Raw genomic sequence first — 22,930 nt, 5'->3', positions numbered from 1 at the left:
GGCATGAGGTTGGGGGAGTGGAAGATTCCGGAAAACATGATGAAGGAGTTTGTGCTGAATGCAGAAGGAAGTAAGAAGTCCCCTATGTTTTCTGAGTGGAAAGAAGAGTGGTAAGGACAGCCATATGCTGGGGAGATAGAGTGGTTGATTGGAGCCTGGGAATCCTGGAGTCCTGGAGGTGCCAGGAGACTTTGATCATCAAACCTGAGCTGAAGGTGAGGTCGGACAGGTTCTGCCGTAGTCTTTCAACTCAAATCTCAGCTGCTGTGTGTGCTGGGGATACTTGAAACCACCATATACACAGCTCCCACCTTCCTGGAACAGAGGATTTATTTGGGAGATTTTGGGGAAATACTTTTATACTTTTATATTGGAGCAAATGCAGATACACAGTTTCGAGAAGAATGCACATTTAGAATGAGATTTCAGGGGTGCTCTCTCTGTTAAATAAATAAATAAATAAACAAACAAATAAATAAATAAATAAATAAATAAATAAATAAATAAAATATTTAAAACATATATTAAAATAAGATTTCAAATAAATGTTGGGCCAGAAATTCTGGCTGGCCCCTCCCTTGCCTCAAGGGAGAACTCACTGCCCTGGCTCTGGGGCATCTCAGTGGTAACAGGTGGAGAAGGCCGAGGAGATGTTCTCCGAGGGGTGCTGGGAGAGGTCAGGACACTCACAGACTAGTGACAGCGGGTGCCCTAAGGTCCGTGGCTGGCACCTACTAGCGCAGTGGGGCCGGGATTCCCTCTCTATTTTGTGTCAGCTTTCCTCCCACCGTCCCTGGGTCAGGAGCACACCACTGAAAGCAAGGACACGAAACTCTCCAATTTTGACACCACCCGTGAGTGTTGTTTTCATACCACACCTGAATATTACTTTATTTATTTATTTATTTTTTTAATGATAGTTTTTTTGTTTTTTAATTTTTATTTACTTATGATAGGCACACAGTGAGAGAGAGAGGCAGAGACACAGGCAGAGGGAGAAGCAGGCTCCATGCACCGGGAGCCTGACGTGGGATTCGATCCTGAATGTTCAGGATCGCGCCCTGGGCCAAAGGCAGGCACCAAACCGCTGCGCCACCCAGGGATCCCTGAATATTACTTTATGCCACATTAAAAGCTTTAGCTACTTTCTGTGTTGGAGGAATGGGGGTTTTTAGGTCTCCAAAATTCCTATTATTCAAGACTTATACTTGTGGACCTAAAGTAGATGTGGAAAGAAATATTCCTGGAAACAGACATAGTCAATTAGTTGTATACTTTTTAACTTTAAGTTTTTCCTAGACCACTTAGAGACTTCGAACACAATGGCAGGAATGAAATAGTTAAAATGAGAATCATTTGAAGGATAACAGTTTGTGGGACACACTTTATTTTACCTATATTTTTCTCAAAACTTTGAGCTTTCTGCCCTCTTCCTCCACTATATAAATGATCACCGTAGTATGGCATGCTTGTAAGAAAAGCTAAAGAATATAGGATCCCGTAAAGTAAAAAGAGGCCTCTTTTCCTTCTTCCTGCAGTCTTCCTCCTGTCAGGGTTAGTTGTATTTTTTTAAAGACATACTATGTGATTACCTGAGCTACCAGATGATTTTCTAGCTTCTGGGAGACTGTAGGGAACAGAGTAGACCAGGGTGTAGGTCTTCTAGATTTTTCTCTTTGCAAATCCAGTCAACAAATATTTGTTCAAGACATTGTTCCAGGCATTGGGGTACCTCCACGTACAAACAGGCATGTATCCTGCTCTGCAAGTCTTTTCTCTTTAGTTGTGCCTCATAGACATTGTTCCATTTTTAGTCTGAAATGGACCCCACTCATCCTTTCAAAAATGAGTCCATTGGCTGAATGTATCATAATTTGCCTAATCCCCCATATGAACATGTTTTTTTTTTTTTTTTTTTTTCATATGAACATGTTTGTGCTTGTGGTCTAGTTTTTCACTGTTACAAACATAATAACGGGGGCATTTTCATGTTCTTAGCAGCTATTGCAAGCAATCCTGCCTCCTTGGCACTGATAGTCTGGTAAACTGTGACTAAGGTTGAAGGCCAGCCCCTGTGCCTGGCTTTTTAAGAAGGGCCAACGGGATTTCCTGAATAATAGTGACCTGGGAGGAGCCACAGGGTTGGCCAGAGGCCCAAGTGAAAAGGCAGTTCCTTGGAGGATTTTTCAGTGAAATGCCACTGAGAGGTGTCCCATCCACCCTGCGTTCCTGCCCACCTCACAGCAGCTGCTGAAGTACCTGTGTTTTCTGTATGCCTGGATTCCTGGTGGAAGCCGCTGGAGGGCCAGGTAATGTGTGCTAGTTGGCACCAGTGAAACCTGGGTCAGGCGTCATGCATGAGGCTGGCAGCCACATCCTGCATCCTGGCAACAATGCTTATGGACATTTGTCCCCCTTATGGCTTTATTTTCTTGGGGCCAATTCCCACGAGTGAAATTTCTGGTTTTCACACAGGTTGTCACCCTCTTTTGGAGGTTGTAACAATTTATACCCTCATGAACAGTGATTACAGTCCTTCTCCCCTCCAACCCCCACCTATAATAAGAGTGGCTATTTATCAGTCTTTTTGACTTTTGTCATTCTGAGAGGGTGAAAATGGCATGTAATCATTCTTTAATTTGAATTTCTTTAATTGTTGTTGATATCAAGCATCTTTTAATGTTTACAGGTTATATTTCTTCTGTGAAACACTTTTTCATTTCTTTTGTCCTTTTAAAAAATATAGTTTATCTTTTTTCTTTTTTAAGGAGTAAAGTGGATTTTACTGAAGATTCTGTAGAGAGAAGGATTTATTTTAATAGCTTATCTTGTTTATTGTTGACTTGTAAGAATTCTTTGTATATTATTAGGCACATTGGTTCTTTGTCATATATGCTGCAAATATTATGAAGGAAAAATTATAGTTGCTAAACTAAACCAGATTATTTTATTTTATTTTTTAAAAATATTTTGGGATCCCTGGGTGGCGCAGTGGTTTGGCGCCTGCCTTTGGCCCAGGGCGCGATCCTGGAGACCCGGGATCGAATCCCACATCGGGCTCCCGGTGCATGGAGCCTGCTTCTCCCTCTGCCTGTGTCTCTGCCTCTCTCTCTCTCTCTGTGACTATCATGAATAAATAAATAAAATCTTTAAAAATATTTTAATTTATTTATTCATGAGAGTCAGAGGCAGAGACACAGGCAGAGACACAGGCAGAGACACAGGCAGAGGGAGAAGCAGGCTCCATGCAGGGAGCCCATCGTGGGACTTGATTCCAGGACTCCAGGATCAGGCCGTGGGCTGAAGGTGGTGCTAAACCGCTGAGCCACCCGGGCTGCCCCGCATCCCAACCAGATTATTTTAATGAATATTCTTCAGTTTCTTCTCCTATTCTTTCCAGTTTCTTCTGTAGTGTAATAATGTTTAATGTATTTTTCATTATATTTGAAATAGAGCATTATAAAGATATTAAGTCATACTTAATACGCAAAGTTTGAAACAATGAAAATCCTCCCAAATTAAAAAATCAAAAATCATATATTCTAAAAGAAGTTGGCTTAGTAAATGCCATTTAAATATTGCTACATTGGGGATCCCTGGGTGGCGCAGCGGTTTGGCGCCTGCCTTTGGCCCAGGGCGCGATCCTGGAGACCCGGGATCGAATCCCACATCGGGCTCTCGGTGCATGGAGCCTGCTTCTCCCTCTGCCTGTGTCTCTGCCTCTCTCTCTCTGTGTGACTATCATAAATAAATAAAAATTAAAAAAAAAATTTAAATATTGCTACATGACATTTCTTCTTTAGAAGATAAGCAAAAACAAAGGCCACCCTTTGTCAGGCTCTGTCTTGAATTAATGTTTTAAATTATATAAAGTATTTGGGAACACATCACCTGAAAAAAAATCCAGCAGCCCTGTATCCTAAATCACATTTTATTTCTTTAAAAAAAGGAATATCTTATGAATCTCTTAAGCTTCTCTTATTTTTGAATTTTGAGAGAAAGATTTTTTCCTTCCTCTGTTTACCTAAAGACTGAGATGACTCTGACATGTCTTCAGAATGTGTAATACTGATTGAATTTCAGTATTAATAGTCAACTAGCATCAAGATTTATTTTGGTAGCACATCAGAGATAAAGAAGATTCCTAGAACTTCTTAGGGCAGTATCAGATAACCCAGCTTTTATTATACAAATAATTTATAATATTATGATGAAATGACATAATAATTCAAGGCAGCTGCTCTTAAATCCCTGGCCTGGTAATATATGTTCCAAACGGGGTTGAAATTCAGCAGTAGGAAACTCAGCATTCTAGCATTAACGACAGAAAACACCAATTAGCTTTAATGAGCAGATGTGCATTTTGAGCAAACAGTTGGAAACCCACCTCCACCTTAAGTTTTGGAGAAGCTCTTCCAGGACCTTAAGTTAATTATGTCTAGATTAAATAGACAGTCCAAAGCTTATTTGATATAATTTTCAGAGTCATAGAAGGGAAGTTATTTTACTTTATCAAATGATTTTTTGTAGAATCTAGTCTCATAGGTTAACTGTTCAAATTTCTTCCCAAGTAGTCAAATCTCCTGCATATGAATTCTAGACTTGAGAAGTACAGAGTCCTAGGGATACCTGGGTCAGTGGGTTAAGTGCCTGCCTTTAGCTCAGGTCATGATCTTAGGGTCCTGGGATTGAGCCCCACTGGACTACCTGCTCAGTGGGGAGTCTGCTTCACCCTCACCATCTGCCCCTCCCCCTAACCTCCCCGCCCTGTGATTTCTCTCCCTCTCTTCCTCTCTCTCTGTTTCAAAGTCTTTTTAAAAAAAACACAGCATCCTAAAACTGTTGATTACCTATCAAAATGATTTACTGAACAGCGAAGTGTTTTTGTTTTTGTAATTCCTCTGTTAGGGGATCCCTGGGTGGTGCAGCGGTTTGGCGCCTGCCTTTGGCCCAGGGCGCGATCCTGGAGACCCAGGATCGAATCCCATGTCGGGCTCCCAGTGCATGGAGCCTGCTTCTCCCTCTGCCTGTGTCTCTGCCTCTCTCTCTCTGTGTGTGACTATCATAAATAATAAATAAAAATTAAAAAAAATTCCTCTGTTAGTCCCAAATAAACCCTTTTTGCTGATAAAATTTACTTTTAAGGTTGGCTACTTTTACACATATCATTGCTGAGGGAAATTCCAAAATTCATTAGTTTATTCTATCCCATCATGAAGCACATCCATTTGCTGAACTCTCTTATTCCACAAGAAACAACCCATTTGAATAAATTATTGGGGGGAAATGTTATAGTCATTCTATCATAAATGTTTATGTTCTTTGTATCTTTTTGTATTTACTACAATAAAAGTGCACAAAAGTTTTAGCAAGCATATACTGTTTTGAGGCTGTGTGCGACATGTTTGGAGGGTTTTCCTTAGTTTATGTACTCAAATTGATTACCTTTGGTTGAACTCTTTCCTCCCATTCCAAGCCACCATCCCAGCACTTTTTCTACCCTGTGGACCAACTCTCACCCCTGTTGTCCTCAGAGCCCATCTACTTTTCACCTTCTTTTCTTTCTCCTTTACCCACAAGTGTTTCCCCCATTGCTCCTGGAATAGCTAGCCTTCAGAGGCTCTGCCCAGCCCCGGTAGGAGAGACTTGGGCCAAGAACCCTGAGGTTACTGTGGCTGTGGCCCAGGAATGTCATGAAAACCTAGTGGGCAGGACAGATCTATTTTTCAATGCCATTATGTGTTTTCCTGGCCTTTGCCTGAGCCATGAACTCCTTAAGTGCTGACTCTGTGTCACCCACCCTACCCACTCCCATGGCCCCTGGCAAAGGGAGGTACTCACTATAGTTAAACTTAATTATGACATTCTTTCAGAGGGATGTGTGGATATGTTTCTTATTAGACCATAAACTCTGAGGGCAGAGGTCATGTTGCATTGGTCTTTTTGTAACCCAGCACTAGCATAGCCAGCCTATCGTGGGCATATAGTAGTGAGAGGTAAGTGAATGGTTGGTGGTGAATGACTGGCTCATTTTTAACTGAAGAGATAATTTTTATTTTTATTATTTTTATTATTTTTAATTTTTATTTATGATAGTCACAGAGAGAGAGAGAGAGAGAGAGAGAGAGAGAGGCAGAGACATAGGCAGAGGGAGAAGCAGGCTCCATGCACCGGGAGCCCAACGTGGGATTCGATCCCAGGTCTCCAGGATCGCGCCCTGGGCCAAAGGCAGGCGCTAAACCGCTGCGCCACCCAGGGATCCCTATTTTTATTTTTATTTTTAAAAAATATTTTATTTATTTATGCATGAGAGACATACACAGAGAGAGGCAGAGATACAGTCAGAGGGAGAAGCAGGCTCCATGCAGGGAACCGACGTGTAACTTGATCCTGTGTCTCCAGGATCATGCTGTGGGCTGAAGGCAGCACTAAACTGCTGAGCCACCCAGGTTGCCCCTGAAGAGATAATTTTTAAAAAACATTTTGAGAGAGCTAGAGAGACAGCGACAGAGAGAAAGAGAAAGCACCAGCAAGGGATGGGGCAGAGGGAGAAGCAGACTCCCAGCTGAGCAGGGCACCTGACGCAGGACTCGATCCCAGGACTCTGGAATCATGATCTGAGCCAAAAGCAGATGCTCAACCCACTGAGCCACCCTGAACCACTTCTTCAGGGTGCCCCTGAAGAGACGATTTAAGTAAAAACATTCAGGAGGTTAAAAAAAAAAAAATGGCATAGTTTCTTGAAAACCTGTCATTCTTTTCTTATAGGAGTATTTTCAATATGAAAGTTTTCTTGGAACTCAAGTACACGGTTAACAAAGCAGGAGCCAGTGGTAGCTGGTAAGCCAGTTGGGATGGCAATAGTCAGCTTGTTATCTTGATAGAGTGAAATTGTGTGTGGATCTCTAAAATGGCACAGAATCTGTGGATCTCCTACCACAGAAGGCAAACCTGAGATATTTGGGAGAATGATCCCATATTACTCAGGGACAGAAATCAGGAGTGGGGAGAAGGGAAGGAAATTAAACCTGGTACAAGGTTTCTGCCCTGGAGATTAAGGTACATTTTGCCATTAACAGCGATAAGAAAGTGAGATAAGAAAGAAGATTAGTTTGGACTTGAATAGGCCTTTGATTCCAGCATCCATAATTATTAAATATGGGTTGTGCTTGCTCTTTCTGAGGAAATGAGATGATGTGAAAGCACTTTGAAATTTGAAAAGGAAAGGACTAGATAATTATATTAATGATAACCTTTATGGTTGTTTTAATTAGATATTTTCTGCCAGGAGTTAGAATAAAGACTTAAAGTGACATTTGGGATCTAAGGGAATGAAACAACTGAGGAAGCAGGCATCAATGGCCAGCAAGACAGGTCAGCAAGTCTTTATGGTTGAGAGAGAAAATAGGGTTTATCAAAGAGTACTCTGTGAGAACTCCCACGAGAAGGCTGGGTAAGGTAGAAACCAAGACTGGAGGGGTTTTAGAAGCTGGGGATGTTCAGCATCATCAAATGCTACAGAAAGAGAGGCTGGGTAAGAAGAGAAATCATTAATTTGCATCAGATTTGGTAAGCTTGAGTAACTGGTTTTGGTGGGGGGTGGAGGTAGAACCCAGGCTCTGTATTTTGGAGGGGTGGGTGAGAATAGGTGTAAAGGTACTGGAAGAGAGGAAGTGATGGCCTAGGGTATCACCACAGCTGGAGTTACTTAACGGCAAAGGGAAGATAGCTTGATAAATTTTATACTATTATTCCAAAAAGGACTTGAAGGGAAAAATAGGGGAAGAACATATGGAGGGTACAGGGAAGCTGGGGATATGGAGAGAGAGGAGATTCTTGGGGAGCTGTGACGAAGAGTGACATTCAAAGTCTAAGTGGACGGAGTAATTTTACAGATTTGGTATAACTCTACTGAAGCTAAGAGGAACTCTCATCCAGTTCTCATAGCAGGTATTTCAGTTGTTCCCCTCCCCACTAACCTTCTCGCTTCTTTCTCTTTTGTTTTGTTTTTTTTTTTTTTTAAATTTTTATTTATTTATGATAGTTACAGAGAGAGAGAGAGGCAGAGACACAGGCAGAGGGAGAAGCAGGCTCCATGCACCGGGAGCCCGATGTGGGATTCGATCCCGGGTCTCCAGGATCGCGCCCTGGGCCAAAGGCAGGCGCCAAACCGCTGCGCCACCCAGGGATCCCGCTTCTTTCTCTTTTGTACTCGGCCAGCAACACTCCACCTTGGAGTGAGTCTCCTCATTCATCCTCTCCAATTCTATATAGGGGTCCTTGTGGATTGCTGGTGAAAATGATTCGATTTTTTTTGCTTGCCAATTCCTAAGAAGCTTTAGAGAGCTTTGCCCACTCCCCTTTTTCTTTTTCAAAGTCTCCACCTCGACAACTTGCTCACAACAGAAGTCATACTTTAGAAAAGGCCTTTCTTTTTCTCTAAGAAAACTAAAGCTGTAAGGTAGGGAATTCCTTAACTTACTCTTTCATGTTCATGGCCCTCTGACTCCTCAGTTTCCCTCCTCTTAGGAAAAGAACTACTGGCTCCAGTTTATTAAGGCTTTAGATCTGATCCCCCAGCTCACCATCTTCACCTGTATCTTTAAGCCCATAAACTTGCTTACGCCTCTCCCATCTGAAAATCAAACCAAACAAAAGCCCTTGCTGCCATCCTATCTTTTTCTCTTCACAGGCAAGCTTCCTGCGGAGATAAAGCTGATGAGCTCACTTCTCTTCTGATTTCCCAGTTCCCTCTCTAATCCGGTTTGTGCCCCTTATCATTCCACAATGAATGAGTCATCAGTTGGGCCCCAAGTGGACAAAACAAACTGGTACTTCCCTTCCTCCTTTGGCTTGTCCTCCCTGAGCCACTTGTTCTCCTGGCTGTCCCTTCTTTTCTTGGCTTCTCCCCTAGGTCTCTCCTCTTTGTTATCAAATCTCAGCTCCTCTCAGCCCATTTATTGGCTCCCTTTGGGCTCTCATCCCCTAAATCTCGAGTGGCTGGGTTTATTCTGTACTGTTCTTCCCATGCTGTGTGCTTTCCCTGGGTGACCTTATCTGCAATCATACTTACTAGGGGCTTACTGAAAATTCACATGCCTCTAGCTCCTGTTCAGGCTTCTCTTTGGAGTTCTAGGCCTATAGGCCCAACTGCCCACTGGACACCTCCACCTCCCTCAGTTACCTCAGACTCACCCTCATCCCAACAGAATTCATGTCTTTTCAGCCAAGCGTCTTCCCCTGGATTCTTTGTGAATATTGTCATCATCCAGGATCCCAGTCTCTTTTCCCTCATTCTAGCCGGTTGTCAATAATAGCAAGATGAAGAAATTTTTGTTCCCTAGATACTCAGGAAGTTGAGGGATGCAGAATGGCTTAGTAGGGCTGTATTCCCAGAGAGATTGAGGAGTTACATACATTGGGGAGAACCACGTGGTAGGAATGGCATTTAGGGAGCTGGTCCAGTGAGGGAAGGGTATCTCTGGGTGATGCTCCCAATCCTGGATAAACTTAACAGAGCATCACCACATGCTGAGGTATTTGGAGGTCTTGAAGAAAAAGGAATGAAGCTTGAATACACCCAAACAGATCTAAAAAGAAATACTTCAGAGAGGAATGGGGACAGAGAGAAGCCTAACGCAGTAAGATTCGGAAATGGGGGGTCAGGTGTACTTAGATCTCTCAAGGGTGAAGATAGTGAGTGTGGGTTATAGATGCTCTATTTACAGGATCTACCTCTGTAATGTCTCCAACCCAATCCTCTTTTTTTAAATTTTATTTTATTTATTTATTCGTGAGAGACAGAGAGAGAGGCAGGGACACAGGCAGGGGGAGAAGCAGGCTCCATGCAGGGAGCCTGCCGTGGGACTCGATCCCAGGACTCCAGGATCATGCTCCTGAGCCGAAGGCAGATGCCCAACAGCCGAGCCACCCAGGTGTCCCTAATCCTCTTCTTAGTATCCTCTAGGCAACTTGCTCACCCCCAAGTCTTGTTTAATCATATTAAGCCATTGGCTCTTTCTTTTTTCTTTTTCTTTTTTTCCATTGGCTCTTTCATTGTTTGTATGTCCAGGTAAAAAGTCATTGGTTTCTTACACAAGGTCCTGCGGGCTGTGGTCTCTCTTTACTATCCAGCTCCATCTCCTGCTACTGACTACACATTCTTTTTGCTTCAGCCACATGAAAGTCCTTCCAGCCCTTTGAGAGCATCACACCTTCCTATAGGGTTCCATGCACCTGTGCTTGGAATATCCTTCCACTCTTTCCTCTCTAAAGTCATCCATTCTGTCATTTCTACCTTTCCTTCAAGACTAAGCTCAAGTACCATTTCCCAGAAGCCTTTGACAACCCCAATCTGATTTTCTCTGGGCTTTCATGGCAGCTTACACATAACATAAAGATACCCTTTACCAGATCTCACTGTAATCAGTTAACTTGTCTCTCTTCCTTAGTAGACTGGGTACTTTATGAAGGCAGATCTCAGAGTAGCTGGCTTTCTATCCCCAATATTTAGCTCATAAACAGCAGCTGATATTTCTAAATGAATAAATAAAAGGCATCAATCATGGAAGTTTTAAAGTTTAAGCAGTAGGATATTTAAACATTTATTTATTTTTTAAAGATTTTATTTATTCACGAGAGACACAGGCAGAGGGAGAAGCAGGCTCCATGCAGGGAGCCCGATGTGGGACTCGATCCCGGGTCTCCAGGATCACTCCCTGGGCTGAAGGCGGCGCTAAACCACTGAGCCACCCGGGTATTTAAACATTTAAACAGCAGTCCGTTTAATTACCATTTCACATGCTGTTTATCTCGTTCCTGAAGGTGAGTACCGTAAAGCTGGCCTATTTGCCAGTGGGAAGACCTGGACATCTAAAAGTGCATCTTCCGGAGGTACCGTCAGCCCACAGACAGATCTTAAGCAGCCTGTTGGCTACAGAACCCACCAGATCAGAGTCCTTTTCCTGGACTTGACCTGTAGGGTACCTCTAGGCACTCAAAGAGGTATGCGGATAGACATATTTAAGGTAATCTCTTTCGTCTTTAGGTTAAGGAGTGCAAGGGGCATGTTGGTGCATGCGGGTGTGTGTGTGTGCGCGCGCGATGGATGGGGGAGGAAGGAAGGAGGCAACGTGTGCATCACTTCTTCAGAGCCGCCTTCTCTGACCTCGTTGACTGGGTGACGTTTGTCTCCCCACAGTCAGAGCACCTTATTCTCCCTCTGTGCACCCATCACAGCTTTACCCGCTTTCGTGTGGTTAGTGCCCGCGCTGGACCGTAAACCGCTCGAGGTAAGGAACCTAATGCGTTCGCCCCGTCCGCCCCTGCACTCCGCTCCCGGTAGGGTGCCAGATTTGCACCAGGAGGCCCCGACCAGCGTTTCTGGCCCCGATTGCAGGTACCGACCACCCCCGGGCGGACTAGCTCCCCGCGGGGCGAGGGCCGGGCCAGGCGGGCGGCGGGGGCGGGCGGGGCGCTCTCGCGCGGACAGGGCTGCGGCTCGCGTGGGCGCGGCCCGGGGCGGGGGCAAGCGGGCAGGGGCGGGCGCGACGCGTGGCCGCGGACCCGCCAATGAGCGTCGGGCGGGCGGGGCTCGGGGCCGACCGCCGGGGCGCGCGCGGGGCTGGGCGTGCCCACGGGTGACGCGCCGGGCCGGAGCCGCCAATAGGCGCGCGCGGGCGAGGGCGGGCCTCGCGGCCGGGGCTGGAGGACGCTCCCCGGAGGCCGGCCGGACAGACTGACGTTCCGCCTCAACGAGGGAAGCGCGTGGCGGGGATGGCGCTGGCGCGGGCCTGGAAGCAAATGTCCTGGTTCTACTACCAGTATCTGCTGGTCACGGCGCTCTACATGCTGGAGCCCTGGGAGCGGACTGTGTTCAGTATCCTGCCCAGGCCGCGGGCGCGGGCGCGGGCGCGGGGGCCGGGGCCGGGCCGGGCCGGGGCGGGGGCGGCGGAGCTGGAGCCCGGGCCGCATCCTCCGGGCCCAGGCGCCGGGGGCGGGGGGCGCGGGGCGGAGGTCGGGGGGCGAGCGGCTCCCGCGCGGCTCGGGAGGGGCGGGGGCCTGGGAGTCGCTGGAGCCGACGTGGAAGCGGCTCCACCGTTGGAGGAAATCCCCCGGGGCGATGTCTAACCAGGTACGTCCTCGCCTGCCTGCGCTGCGGCCGCGCCTGCCTTTGGGAGGCAGGGACCTTGTAAGTGGAGCAGAGCGCTCCCGGCTGGGACGCCTCTGACCTTTACCTGCCCCCGAGTTAGCTGACTTTGGTCCTCACGAGACTGCTAACCGGTTTACCAGACTTTTAATCATGTGAACTTGTGTTTGTTACATCCCAATATCGTTTCTGAAAACTGTTGTACCTTTCTGGTTTGCAGGGACGGGGAGTTTAAAAAGTGTGTTTTATTCATTAAGTGCTGTGTTTAGAGTCCGTAGAAGTCGAGCCCAGAAAGGAATTTGTGGTTAGTTGTAGAAAACTGTGTTTTAACAGATAGCTGATGGATACTTGCTAAGGACTATTGAATGTTCCCTACGAGCCAAGCAGCTGTGCTGAGTGCTTTATCTGTATCTTAACTCCTCTAACTTCGTAACAACCTCACTTAATACGCAAGGTCGTGAAAGTAGGCTTTCTGAAGTCTGTGATGTTTGTGTCTTCATTTGTCTGTGTTGACATCCCTTGATACTGTTCTTGCAGGATACATACTGATAATGAGCTGTAACTTTCTTTCTTCTTCTTTTTTTTTTTTTTTTTTTAATTTGGGGACCAATATGAAATATATTTCACATAACATGCTTACTTCATACAAGATCTCCTTTTCTTACAATGAAGTACAGTTAACAGAGTGTTACTTTAGTTTTAGGTATGCAACAGCGATTTGACAACTCTATATGTTATACCGCCTCCTTGTCAACGTGGTTTAGTTTGGAGTAGTTCAGAACAGCTTTGCAAATGCATTGTTGCTTTCACGTAGAGTGACTGAGATGGTTTCATTCCAGGCATTAATAAATGTGTTTATTTGTATTGAACTAGCCTGGGATTGCACTCAAAGCTGTCTTTTGTTTCAGTACTTTGGAGGAATCTTAAGCTGCTTATGAGGAAATTTATTTTTTATTATTGTTTGTTCCAAAGCTTTCCAGAACTTTTTAAGAACCATAATTTATATTTTGGATTTAAAGTCCGAAAGTAAAATGTGTTCTGATTTCCGGCTCCATTTATTTGTAGCTGCAGTTTAGTTTTATTCTAAGTTCTATAGGTCAGAGCTCATGAAGTCATCCTTGTAAAATGTATGCTAAAATATGGAAGCACAAACTTGGGATCTCTGGGTGGCTCAGAGGTTTAGTGCCTGCCTTTGGCCCAGGGCGTGATCCTGGAGTCCAGGGATTGAGTCCCACATCAGGCTCCCTGCATGGAGCCTGCTTCTCCCTCTGCCTGAGTCTCTGCCTCTCTCTCTCTGTCTCTCATGAATAAATAAATAAAATCTTTAAAAGAAGAAAAACAACAAACTTCTTAACTCAGTTAAAATCATCTTTTTAAGGGACGAGGGAGGAATGGGCAAAAGGAGAGGGAGAGAGAATCTTAAGTAGGCTCCATGCCCATCGCGGAACCTGAGATCATGACCTGAGCTGAAATCAGGAGTTGGATGCTTAACAGACTGAGCCACCCAGGAGCCCCATCTTTTTTTTTTTTTTTTTTTCCTTGAAAGTTTATGTATTTATTTACTTAAGCAATCTAAACTGAATGTGGGGCTTGAACACACAAACCTGAGATCAAGAGCCATGTGCTCTTCCAACTGAGCCAGCCAGGTGTCTCTCAGTTAAAACAATCTTAAAAATGAATTAAAAAAAAAAAGATTTTATTTATTTGACACAGAGAGCAAGTTCGAGCAGGGTGGAAAAGGCAGAAGGAGAGGGAGAAGCAGTCTCCCTGCTGAGCCAGAAACCTGATGTGGGTCTCAACATGGGGCTGGATCCCAGGATGGAGATCATGACCTGAGCCAAGGCAGATGCTTAACCATCTGAGCCACATAGGCGCCCCTTAAAAGTGAATTTAAATAATGTGCTAAATTGACACTCTTTAAGTCAGAAGTTGAGTGTATAGCCTCTGTCAGAGTCTATTACAGATTTCACACTTAAAAGCTTTTGTTTAGGGGAGCCTGGGTGGCTCAGTTGGTTAATCACCTGCCTTGAGCTCAGGACATGACTCCAGGGTTTTGAGATTAAGCCCCATGTTGTGCTTCCTGCTCAGCAGGGAACCTGTTTCTCCCTCTCCTGCTGCTCCCTGTGCTTGTGCTGTCAAATAAATAAATAAAATCTTAAAAAAAAAAGCTTTTGTTTGCATGTGGATACATGCTACAGTGTCAATGATATTAAGGTTTTTCAGTATGATATTTTAATTAATAATAGTATCCTGTCAATAACCTAGATAATGGCTTTTGGGGGGAATGGAGGAATAAATTACGAACTGAAATGTAGTGCTTTTGTAGATTTTTCCCTTTGAAGTTTTTAACTTCTCATTGGTTTATGTAACCAAGTGATTTGTGTTTTTAAGAAACTAATGAGGGGGCACCTGGGTGGCTCAGTGGTTGAGCATCTGCCTTCAGCTCAGGGGTCCTGGGATAGAGTCCTGCATAGGGTTCCCTGCAGGGAGTCTGCTTCTCCCTCTGCATATGTCTCTGCCTCTCTTTCTATGTCTCTCATGAATAAGTAAATAAAATCTTAAAAAAAAAAAAAATAGAACTGCAACCAACTGGCGTTGGGTCCTATAGAATGCTATGGTTTTAATTTTTTTTAAGATTTTTAATTTATTTATTCATGAGACACACACACACACACACACACAGAGACAGAGACAGAGGCAGAGGCAGAGGGAGAAGCAGGTTTCTTGCAGGGAGCCTGATGCGGGACTCAATCCCTGGTCTCCGGGATCAGGCCCTGGGCTGAAGGTGAGACAGAGAGAGGGCTAAACCGCTGAGTCACCTGGGCTGCTCAATGCTATGGTTTTATACCTAAGATTAAAAAAAAAAAAATCTTACATCAAAGCTTGCATGATTGAATTAACCCAAGGTAGAAATGTAATCCTTTTGATGTAGGCCAATCTTAAATTACTATCAGCTGTTATATTATTCTAATTGAACTTCTGGAGTTAAAGTCAGGCATTTAATTATTGTATAGTTTGGAACATTGATTTGAGATGAACCTTCATTCTAGGTTGGAGGAAGGAACTGAATGAGAAAGTTGGATTTTTCCCCACTCGTTAGGAGATTTAATTACTGTGTAGTTTGAATTTCATAAATTCATTAATAATTTGTAAGCTTCGTATAGAACCATTTTGTGGCTAGTTACATGGTTTTAGAAAGAGACATACTTTCTTAAAAATACAAAAAAAAAATGAATTGAGGGACGCCTGGGTGGCTCAGTGGTTGAGCATCTGCCTTCAGCTCAGGGTGTGATCCTGGGGTCCTGGGATTGAGTCCTGCATCAGGCTATCTGTGGGGAGCCCACTTCTCCTTCTGCGTATGTCTCTGCCTCTCTGTGTATCTTATGAATAAATAAATAAATAAAAATCTTAAAAAAATACATTGAATCCATTTATCACTGCTAGCATCTTAAAATTTCATATAAGAGAAATTTGTCTGGCTGTCTGAGAAATGGTCTCTGAGGTAGAAGTCCTAGATCGAGACTCCAGAAGAAGGTAATTGCGTTAGTTAACACGTCACTGCTATAACTCCTTTAATAAATTGTCTGTTTTAGAGAACACTGAAGCCTGCTACTAACTACTTCTGCACATTTTCTAGAGGGACGTCCTTGAACATCTGAATTTATTTCTCTTTCTCCATATCAAATAGCTAGAAGTTAATTTGATAGTTGTTGTCAATTGAAAGGTCAATCCTAGTTGAATATGAGGGTTTTTGAAATTATCTAGGTAAGGAAATTGTGAGTTGCAAAAAATAATTTTAAGTATGTTTTTAAGGAAATGCATCTGTGTCAAGTCAGGCACACTGTAAATGGTTCTTGAAACAATAAGATTTAAAAATCCATTTTGTAAATCCTTCCATGCTAGAGCTCATATCCCAAATTTTCTCTTATTATCTGCCTGCTGTTAATCACATTTGAAATGATACATTAGCTTTGGTTTGTCAGCCAGTATTTGAACTTTTTCCCTGTGCAGACATAGTTTCTATCATGCAGGAAAAAGAGATGGACTCCTGATTAAAACAGAAGGTAACAATAAAATGAATCAAATGAGTGCAGAGTCATAATGAATGCTGCAGCTGACTGAAATCCACTGAGCTCCTTCTCCAGAGTAGTTTTAACATGTTTCTAAAGCTCCCTTTCCCTACAGGTAGCCTCAGTGGGAAAGGAGAAGCCCAGGTTTTGTAACCAGTGAGACACTCCCTGTGGTGCCTCACGGAATAACATTGTAACCATGCTGTTGAGGAGAGGTGTGGAAAATTAAAAATACCTTGTTAAAATTATTTGAAGCATAAGTAAAAGTTAGTCTTTTTTTTTTAATTAAAAAAGGCTTTATTCTGTAATCACTGAGCTATATTTGTTATCTTTCTCTGTCTTCTTATGTTTCCATGGCATTTTATACTTCTATTTATTTTAAGTAAACTGTGGGCAGTTTTTTTGGTTTGTGTTAGGAATTAGATTACCCCTGAAAGACAGTCTGTATTTCTTCAAGGAAATTTTTTTTTTTTTTTTTTTTTTGAGAGCGCGAGAGCAAGCAGGCACAAGTTAGGGGGTGTGGGTAGGGGCAGAGGCCAAGATAGAGGAAGAGAATCTCAAGTAGACAGACTGTGCACTGACAAGGGAACCCCATGGGGGACTTGATCTCATGACCCTGGGATCATGACCTGAGCTGAAATCAAGTGTTGGATGTTAACTGACTGAACCACTCAGGTACCCAAGAAAATAATTTTTTTAAACCACAGTACTGCACACACAACTAGTGCTTGAGAAACATGTTTATATATTATTTTGTCATTTCAAAGGAATCACAGAAGTATTTGGGAATGGTAAAGAGACCCGATTCTCTCCAAGAACTGAATTCTGCGGCAGCCAGGGTGGTTCAGGGGTTTAGCATTACCTGCAGCCTGGGGTGTGATCCTGGAGTCCCGGGATCGAGTCCCACGTCGGGCTCCCTGCGTGGAGCCTGCTTCTCCCTCTGCTTGTGTCTCTGCCTCTCTCTCTCTCGTACTCTTTATCTCTCATGAATAAATAAATAAAATCTTTTAAAGAAAGAATTCTTATACAAAAGAAGCTCTTTTGGTGAATTTAAGTTATTATATGGTATTTAAAAATGTGATTTCCGGGATCCCTGGGTGGCGCAGCGGTTTGGCGCCTGCCTTTGGCCCAGGGCGCGATCCTGGAGACCCAGGATCGAATCCCACGTCGGGCTCCCAGTGCATGGAGCCTGCTTCTCCCTCTGCCTATATCTCTGCCTCTCTCTCTCTGTGACTATCATAAATAATAAATTAAAAAAAAATTAAAAAAAAATAAATAAAAATGTGATTTCCTTACAACTTTGAATAATAAACCTATATCATAGAATAAAATATAGGATGCCCATTCAAGGTCCAAACTTTGGTAGATCCACAGCTGTACCACTGATTTCCAGTCCTGCTACTCAGGAGTTATTTGATCTTGGACAAATCCTTGACCTCTCTTGGTTTGCTTATATGTAAAATAGGGATAATAGTACATATCTCACTGAGTTGTCATGATTAAACATGCAAAGCCACCATTCTTGCACTCAGTAAGTGGTTTCTCTAAAAAGGCAAAAAACATAATATGACCAAAGGAGTAATAAGTCTTACCACTCATTTCTCAACTCATTCACTCTCCTTATATGATACATCATGTGACCAGTAGTACACATTTAAGAAATGGTTGGCTATGGGTGCCTGTGTCTCTGCCTCTCTCTGTGTGTGTCTCTCATGAATAAATAAATAAAATCTTAAAAAAAACCCTGAATTCTCTTCATCAGACCTGATTCTATTTTATTATTTTTATTTTTTAAAAAGATTTTATTTATTTGAGAGAGAGCGAGACAGATAGTGACAAAGCACAAGCTGGGAGGAGAGGGAGTAGCAGACTCCCCGTTGAGCAGGAAGCCGGATGTGGGGCTTTATCCTAGGACCCTGAGATCATGACTTGAGCCTAAGGCAGACACTCAACCGACTGATCCACCGAGGTGCCCCAAGAGACCTGATTTTAAAACACTTTTAGGGTAGGTTTGGAAGTTGGCTGTTTCTGATGTTGTTGTTGTTTAGAGATTTTATTTATTTGACGGGGTCGGGGGTGGGCAGGAGGCAGGAGAGGGAAGAAGACTCTGCGTTGAGCCGGGAGCCGAATGAGGGGCTCCATCCCAGGACTCCGAAATCATGACCTGAGCCAAAGGCACATACTTAACCTGCTAAGCCACCCAGGCACCCTTTGGCTTTTAATCTTAGTTGAAAAGGATGTTCTTAGAAGATTTTGAAAGAGGAGTGATCCGATCTGACTTTTAGTTGAAAAGGTTTACTTTGGCTGCAGGGCTCGGGATAGATTAAGGGTGGTGAGAGGAGGCAAGGGTAGAAGGTATTTTGGATTGCGGTAAGCTTTGCATGATAATGGAAAAACAGCCTTAAAAAATTAATGGTATGTGCTATTTCAGTAGCAGCTAAGCTAATTTATTTTCTTAGATTTTTGCCATGTCCTCAAGTGTTTACAGCTAGAACTGTGAATTTTTCTTTGCATCTTAACATAAAAAAGTACTTGAGAATTTAGAATAAATGAATTCTTAAATTGTAAATAAAAATACATTATACATTCTCATGGTCCAAAACTCAAAAGATGCCAAAAAGGTAGATGGTAAAAGTCTTCTTTCCACCCCAGCCACATCAGGACAACCAGTGTCACTAGTTTTCTGTGCATCTCTCCTGAAATATTCTGTGAAAACTTGGAGAATGCTCTATATCTGTGTTTAATAGTGCCTGGTTGGGCGAAATCAGAGCTTTTATAAGCCAGTGGAGAGTTGTTTGAGGAATAAATTTTGCCATGCAACTTTTGGAGGTAGCAATAATTAAGTTAGTATTTCTTTCTGTGTATTTCCTATGTAACATATTTTTGTAAATAAATACAACAAACAAAACAAAGTTGATCAAGAAAAACCCTATATTTTGGCCAGGGGGGGACTTTAGATCACTTTCTCTGTCTTTGGCAGAGCTTCCTCTGAGCTATTCAATAGAAGAAATTATCATAAAAACCCTAATTCACCAGAGTCTTCTACTATAACTTTCTTCTTAATGAGTGCCTTTTGAAGAAAATGTGCGCACAGAATTCTTTGACACTTTAAATAGAGTTCCAGTAAAAATCAGCATGTGGTTTGATGATTAGGCAAAATTCTTAACATCAGAGAAAGTTACTTCTAGAAAAATATTCACAGCAAATCAGCTTAATGCCTTTTAGAAAGATTTCTCAAGGTACCTTCAAACAAAATATGATTTCAGAATAATGTTGGAATAACCTAAACATTGCCTTCAAACTTATGGAAAAATAAAAAAAGAATTTCTTCTTAATAATCTTCAGTCTTTTATATTTTGTGTCATTTCCTTTTGAACTTCCTTTTGTAGAAATGAAAGCAGTCTCTGTTACAAGGGAAGGCTGAAGGGAGGGGAAGCAGAGGTCAGAATAATTTTAACTGATAAATTAATACTTCCAAGTCTCCACCCCAGAGGTATTCAGACTTTTTGTTTGTAGCCCCTAGAAGAACAAAAATCATACTCTACTAGATATCATCTTGTTCCTTTAAGTTAACATCTGGAATATTTCAGAGTAAATTTAGATAGTTACAAAGATTTAATTTCCTTAGGGTTTTTTTTTTTTTTTTAAGATTTTATTTATTCATGAGAGACACACAGAGGGAGAGAGAGAGAGGCAGAGACACAGGCAGAGGGAGAAGCAGGCTCCATGCAGGGAGCCTGATGCGGGACTCCATCCTGGGGCTCCAAGGATCACGCCCTGGGCGGAAGGCAGGCGCCAAATAGCCGAGCCACCCAGGGATCCCCAATTTCCTTAGTTTTCTTATGTGTATTTTATTATTGTATATTTGTATTGAAACCTTAAAACTATGTTTTCTCTGAACAATATTTGTCACATAACCTAACTGGCAAAGCGAGTTCTCATCATGAAGTCAAATAGGCAAAATCAATCATAATTTCTGCAAGAAAAAGCTCAGTGCCATTTTTCTGCTCAAATAAATGTTACATAAACACTTTTACTCATTTTACCTCTTTTTTTTTCTCGAATTTATGACTTTGACAATCATTGGTTAGTTCTCCTCCATATTGGCTGTAGATTTTTGTGAGTGGTAACAGGTACATAGATAAACAATGTATTAAGCTTGTTTGGTGCATCTTCATCCCCATTACGTTTTCTGGACAACCACACATGGGTGTGCTCTGGGACATATCTCATTCCTTTGACTCACACAGCTTTGTTGAGCCTGATGTCAATGTGCATATCTGGAGTTCCATCTTCGTTAGGCAAATTTCTAGATTTTTTTTTTTTTTTTTGAGTGCCTGAAGGACATGATTCTTAAAGCCCACACCATGGGTGCACTTGTAAATGTTATAGTGTATTCTCTGGCCACTACCCCACTGATGGCAGAAAGGCCCTTCTTCTCACCACCCTTTTTTGTTGGGAGTCATTCTGTGAGGCCCAGACTGGAAAGGTGTTTCACTTCTGAATTCAGATTACTAGATGGGTAGATGGTGAGGCTGGTAGCTGTGCCAGGAGTTTCTTACCTGAATGAAATAAAGTACAACTTAAGTTAGTTATTATTCCTTTGTTTGCTGATGCAGAAGTTACTTCACACCCTGAGGAAATGCATAATTGTAAGACTCAGGAAGTAGAGTGGGAGAAATGGAGTTGTAAGCAGTAGGGGAAGGGGAACTAGCAGGTCACCATAATTCTCAGATCAGTTGTAGGAGGGAGTACAGTGGCAGCTGATAATGTGTAAGCCCTTCCCCTCAACCCATCCTAACTGTCTGGAAAGTCTTGTCTGTCTGAGGCTCCTGTGCTTTTAGTTCAAAGGCAGCTGCTCTAGCCTGTTTTACTTGGTTGGCTAAGTGAAAATGTTAGACTATCCCTATCTATACTCTTAAAAGATACTATAAGTTTTTCTTTAATAGCTCTCAAGAAAGATGGTAGAGGAATAAAACTGCTACACAAGAACTGAGTGGTCTGTACCAGGATGGGCAGAGAAGGTCGCAACAGGTTGGCAGTGGGGACAGAACACATATAGATATTCTCAGTGTTTTGGCATGTGGTACCAGTGATGTGTCAGTAGAAGGACTGTGGGTCCTATATATATGTATATATTTATTTTTTAAGTAAGCTCTGTGCCCAGTATGGGGCTTGAACGTGTGACCCTGAGATCGAGTCCCATGCTCTACAGACTGAGCCAGCCAGTTGTCCCATTAACTACTTCATATTCTTAAAGACTTTGTGACCTACCCCTAGGCTCTGAGTGTTGTAACATTTATGGTACTTAGGAGCAAAGATAAAAGATTGATTCTTTTACTTAAAAAAAAAACAACAAAACTCCAGTGTTCAAATTTAATAATTAAAACTATATGTCCCAGAAGATCTATGTAATAGAGCATATATACTTTTCATAAATGGAATGCTTAAAAATAGTAGTTATGAAATGATGAAAGGTATTACTTATGATCAATAGCTATGAAAAGTAGAATTAGTACTAAAACAAGAATTTTGGTCACCATGTGTTCCTGAAAAATCCCCAAATAATGGGGTTCATGGGAAAATAGCAGTAGAGCAGACCACTCAAAACCTATGCAACTTAGTAATCAAGCACTAACCAAAACAATAATTGGCATCTTGGAGGATAACTTGGATAGCCCAGGCCAGCAGTCTGGAGGCTGCCTCAGGGGACATTAAAAATGCATGGACAGAATTGACTGGAAATGCTTAGCAGTGCAGATGGTGTGGGCTGCCATTGAGGAGGTGCAGGAGGCAGGGCAACCTGCCACCCGCTGACAGTTGTGTTGGCCTGGAGGTATGCCTTTCTGGAGAGGGAGCCTGGGTACAGATGCTTACTTTTAATTTTCTTACGATGGAGCTCAGAGGATTCCTGCCTGAGCATCAACTGAGCTAAAGGATGTTTCTTGAAGAAGGTTATAATTCTTCTCCCACTAATCTGGCTCCCCTAATTTATGAAAAATACCATATGAAACAATGTGGCTCTTAAGCTATACTGGTCAGATGTGAGCTAGCTGATGTTCCGGAAATGTATGACAGCAGAACAGATTATATTTCCCCTTTGACCTTTGGACTTCAGATCTGCATGAAATTAAAAGACGCTTTAATTATAAAGGTGCACAGTGATGCATAGCCTTGGTGTCTCTGGGCTCAGAGCTGGAAACCATTTCTAGGACTTCCATTCAGAGTTGAACATGATCATTGCTGGTTTCAGCAGCATGCTTTTTTTTAGTTTTAAAAGAGTTTGTCATCAAGTTGTAGCTTCTAAAATCAATTTCTATGCTTTGGTATAATCCACACACTACAGAAAGGTCAGAGAATGTATTTTGCTTGCTAAATATTAACTTCTGATGCTGATGTCCTTTAATATGACCCACAAATATCAAATTGGCTAACATACATGACTGTAACAGTATCAGTATCTTCCACTTGGTTTCATTTAAGGTAATCAGAAAAGTATCAAGAGATACTTGGTATGTTTGGTAACAATACACTTCCTTAAAAAAATACACTTCCTTAACACTTCTCTTGATGATGACCTCCAGTTTTTATTTCTTTAAACTGAGTTTTTTAATTTTTTTTATTTTTTAGATTTTGTTTATTTATTCATGAGAGACACACAGAGAGGCAGAGACATAGGGAGAGGAAGAAGCAGGCTCCTCACAGGGAGCCC

General features: G+C 42.6%; 2 protein-coding genes across 14 annotated transcripts in view; both read left to right on the top strand.

Moving 5' to 3' along the window:
- Positions 1-1,976: 1,976 nt before the first annotated feature.
- LOC144321351 (uncharacterized) lies at positions 1,977-11,741 on the top strand. The gene is made up of 3 exons (XM_077910899.1): positions 1,977-2,309; positions 10,825-11,004; positions 11,239-11,741. Exons 1-3 carry the CDS (start codon positions 2,273-2,275, stop codon positions 11,739-11,741), a joined length of 720 nt encoding a protein of 239 aa, XP_077767025.1. The 5' UTR covers positions 1,977-2,272.
- SPTSSA (serine palmitoyltransferase small subunit A) overlaps positions 11,664-22,930 on the top strand; it is a 162,715-nt gene continuing 151,448 nt past the window's right edge. For 10 of the 13 annotated variants that reach the window (XR_013386007.1, XR_013386002.1, XR_013386011.1 and 7 more), the window contains exon 1: positions 12,027-12,133. Coding sequence is in view for 1 of the 13 variants with exons in the window: in XM_077909000.1 (XP_077765126.1) it covers positions 11,776-11,878 (103 nt within the window). In the remaining 12 variants the exon portion in view is untranslated. Of the gene's footprint in view, positions 11,879-12,006; positions 12,134-17,575; positions 18,224-22,930 lie in introns of those variants that run through there. The other 3 variants (XM_077909000.1, XR_013386001.1, XR_013386013.1) reach the window with 3 other exon arrangements.

The sequence above is a fragment of the Canis aureus genome, chromosome 9, assembly GCF_053574225.1.
Source record: "Canis aureus isolate CA01 chromosome 9, VMU_Caureus_v.1.0, whole genome shotgun sequence".
NCBI classification, from domain to species: domain Eukaryota; kingdom Metazoa; phylum Chordata; class Mammalia; order Carnivora; family Canidae; genus Canis; species Canis aureus.
The sequence above is the reverse complement of the archived record's forward strand: the minus strand, read 5'-3'. Positions and strand labels throughout refer to the sequence as shown.

What these genes read in the sequence shown, in the direction of transcription:
- LOC144321351 (XM_077910899.1), top strand. Translation starts at nt 2,273, where the DNA reads ATGCCTGGATTCCTGGTGGAAGCCGCTGGAGGGCCAG. An exon ending in GGAAGCCGCTGGAGGGCCAG is followed by an intron (nt 2,310 to 10,824) that starts GTAATGTGTGCT and finishes TCGTTCCTGAAG; the next exon opens with GTGAGTACCGTAAAGCTGGC. An exon ending in ACCTCTAGGCACTCAAAGAG is followed by an intron (nt 11,005 to 11,238) that starts GTATGCGGATAG and finishes CACCCATCACAG; the next exon opens with CTTTACCCGCTTTCGTGTGG.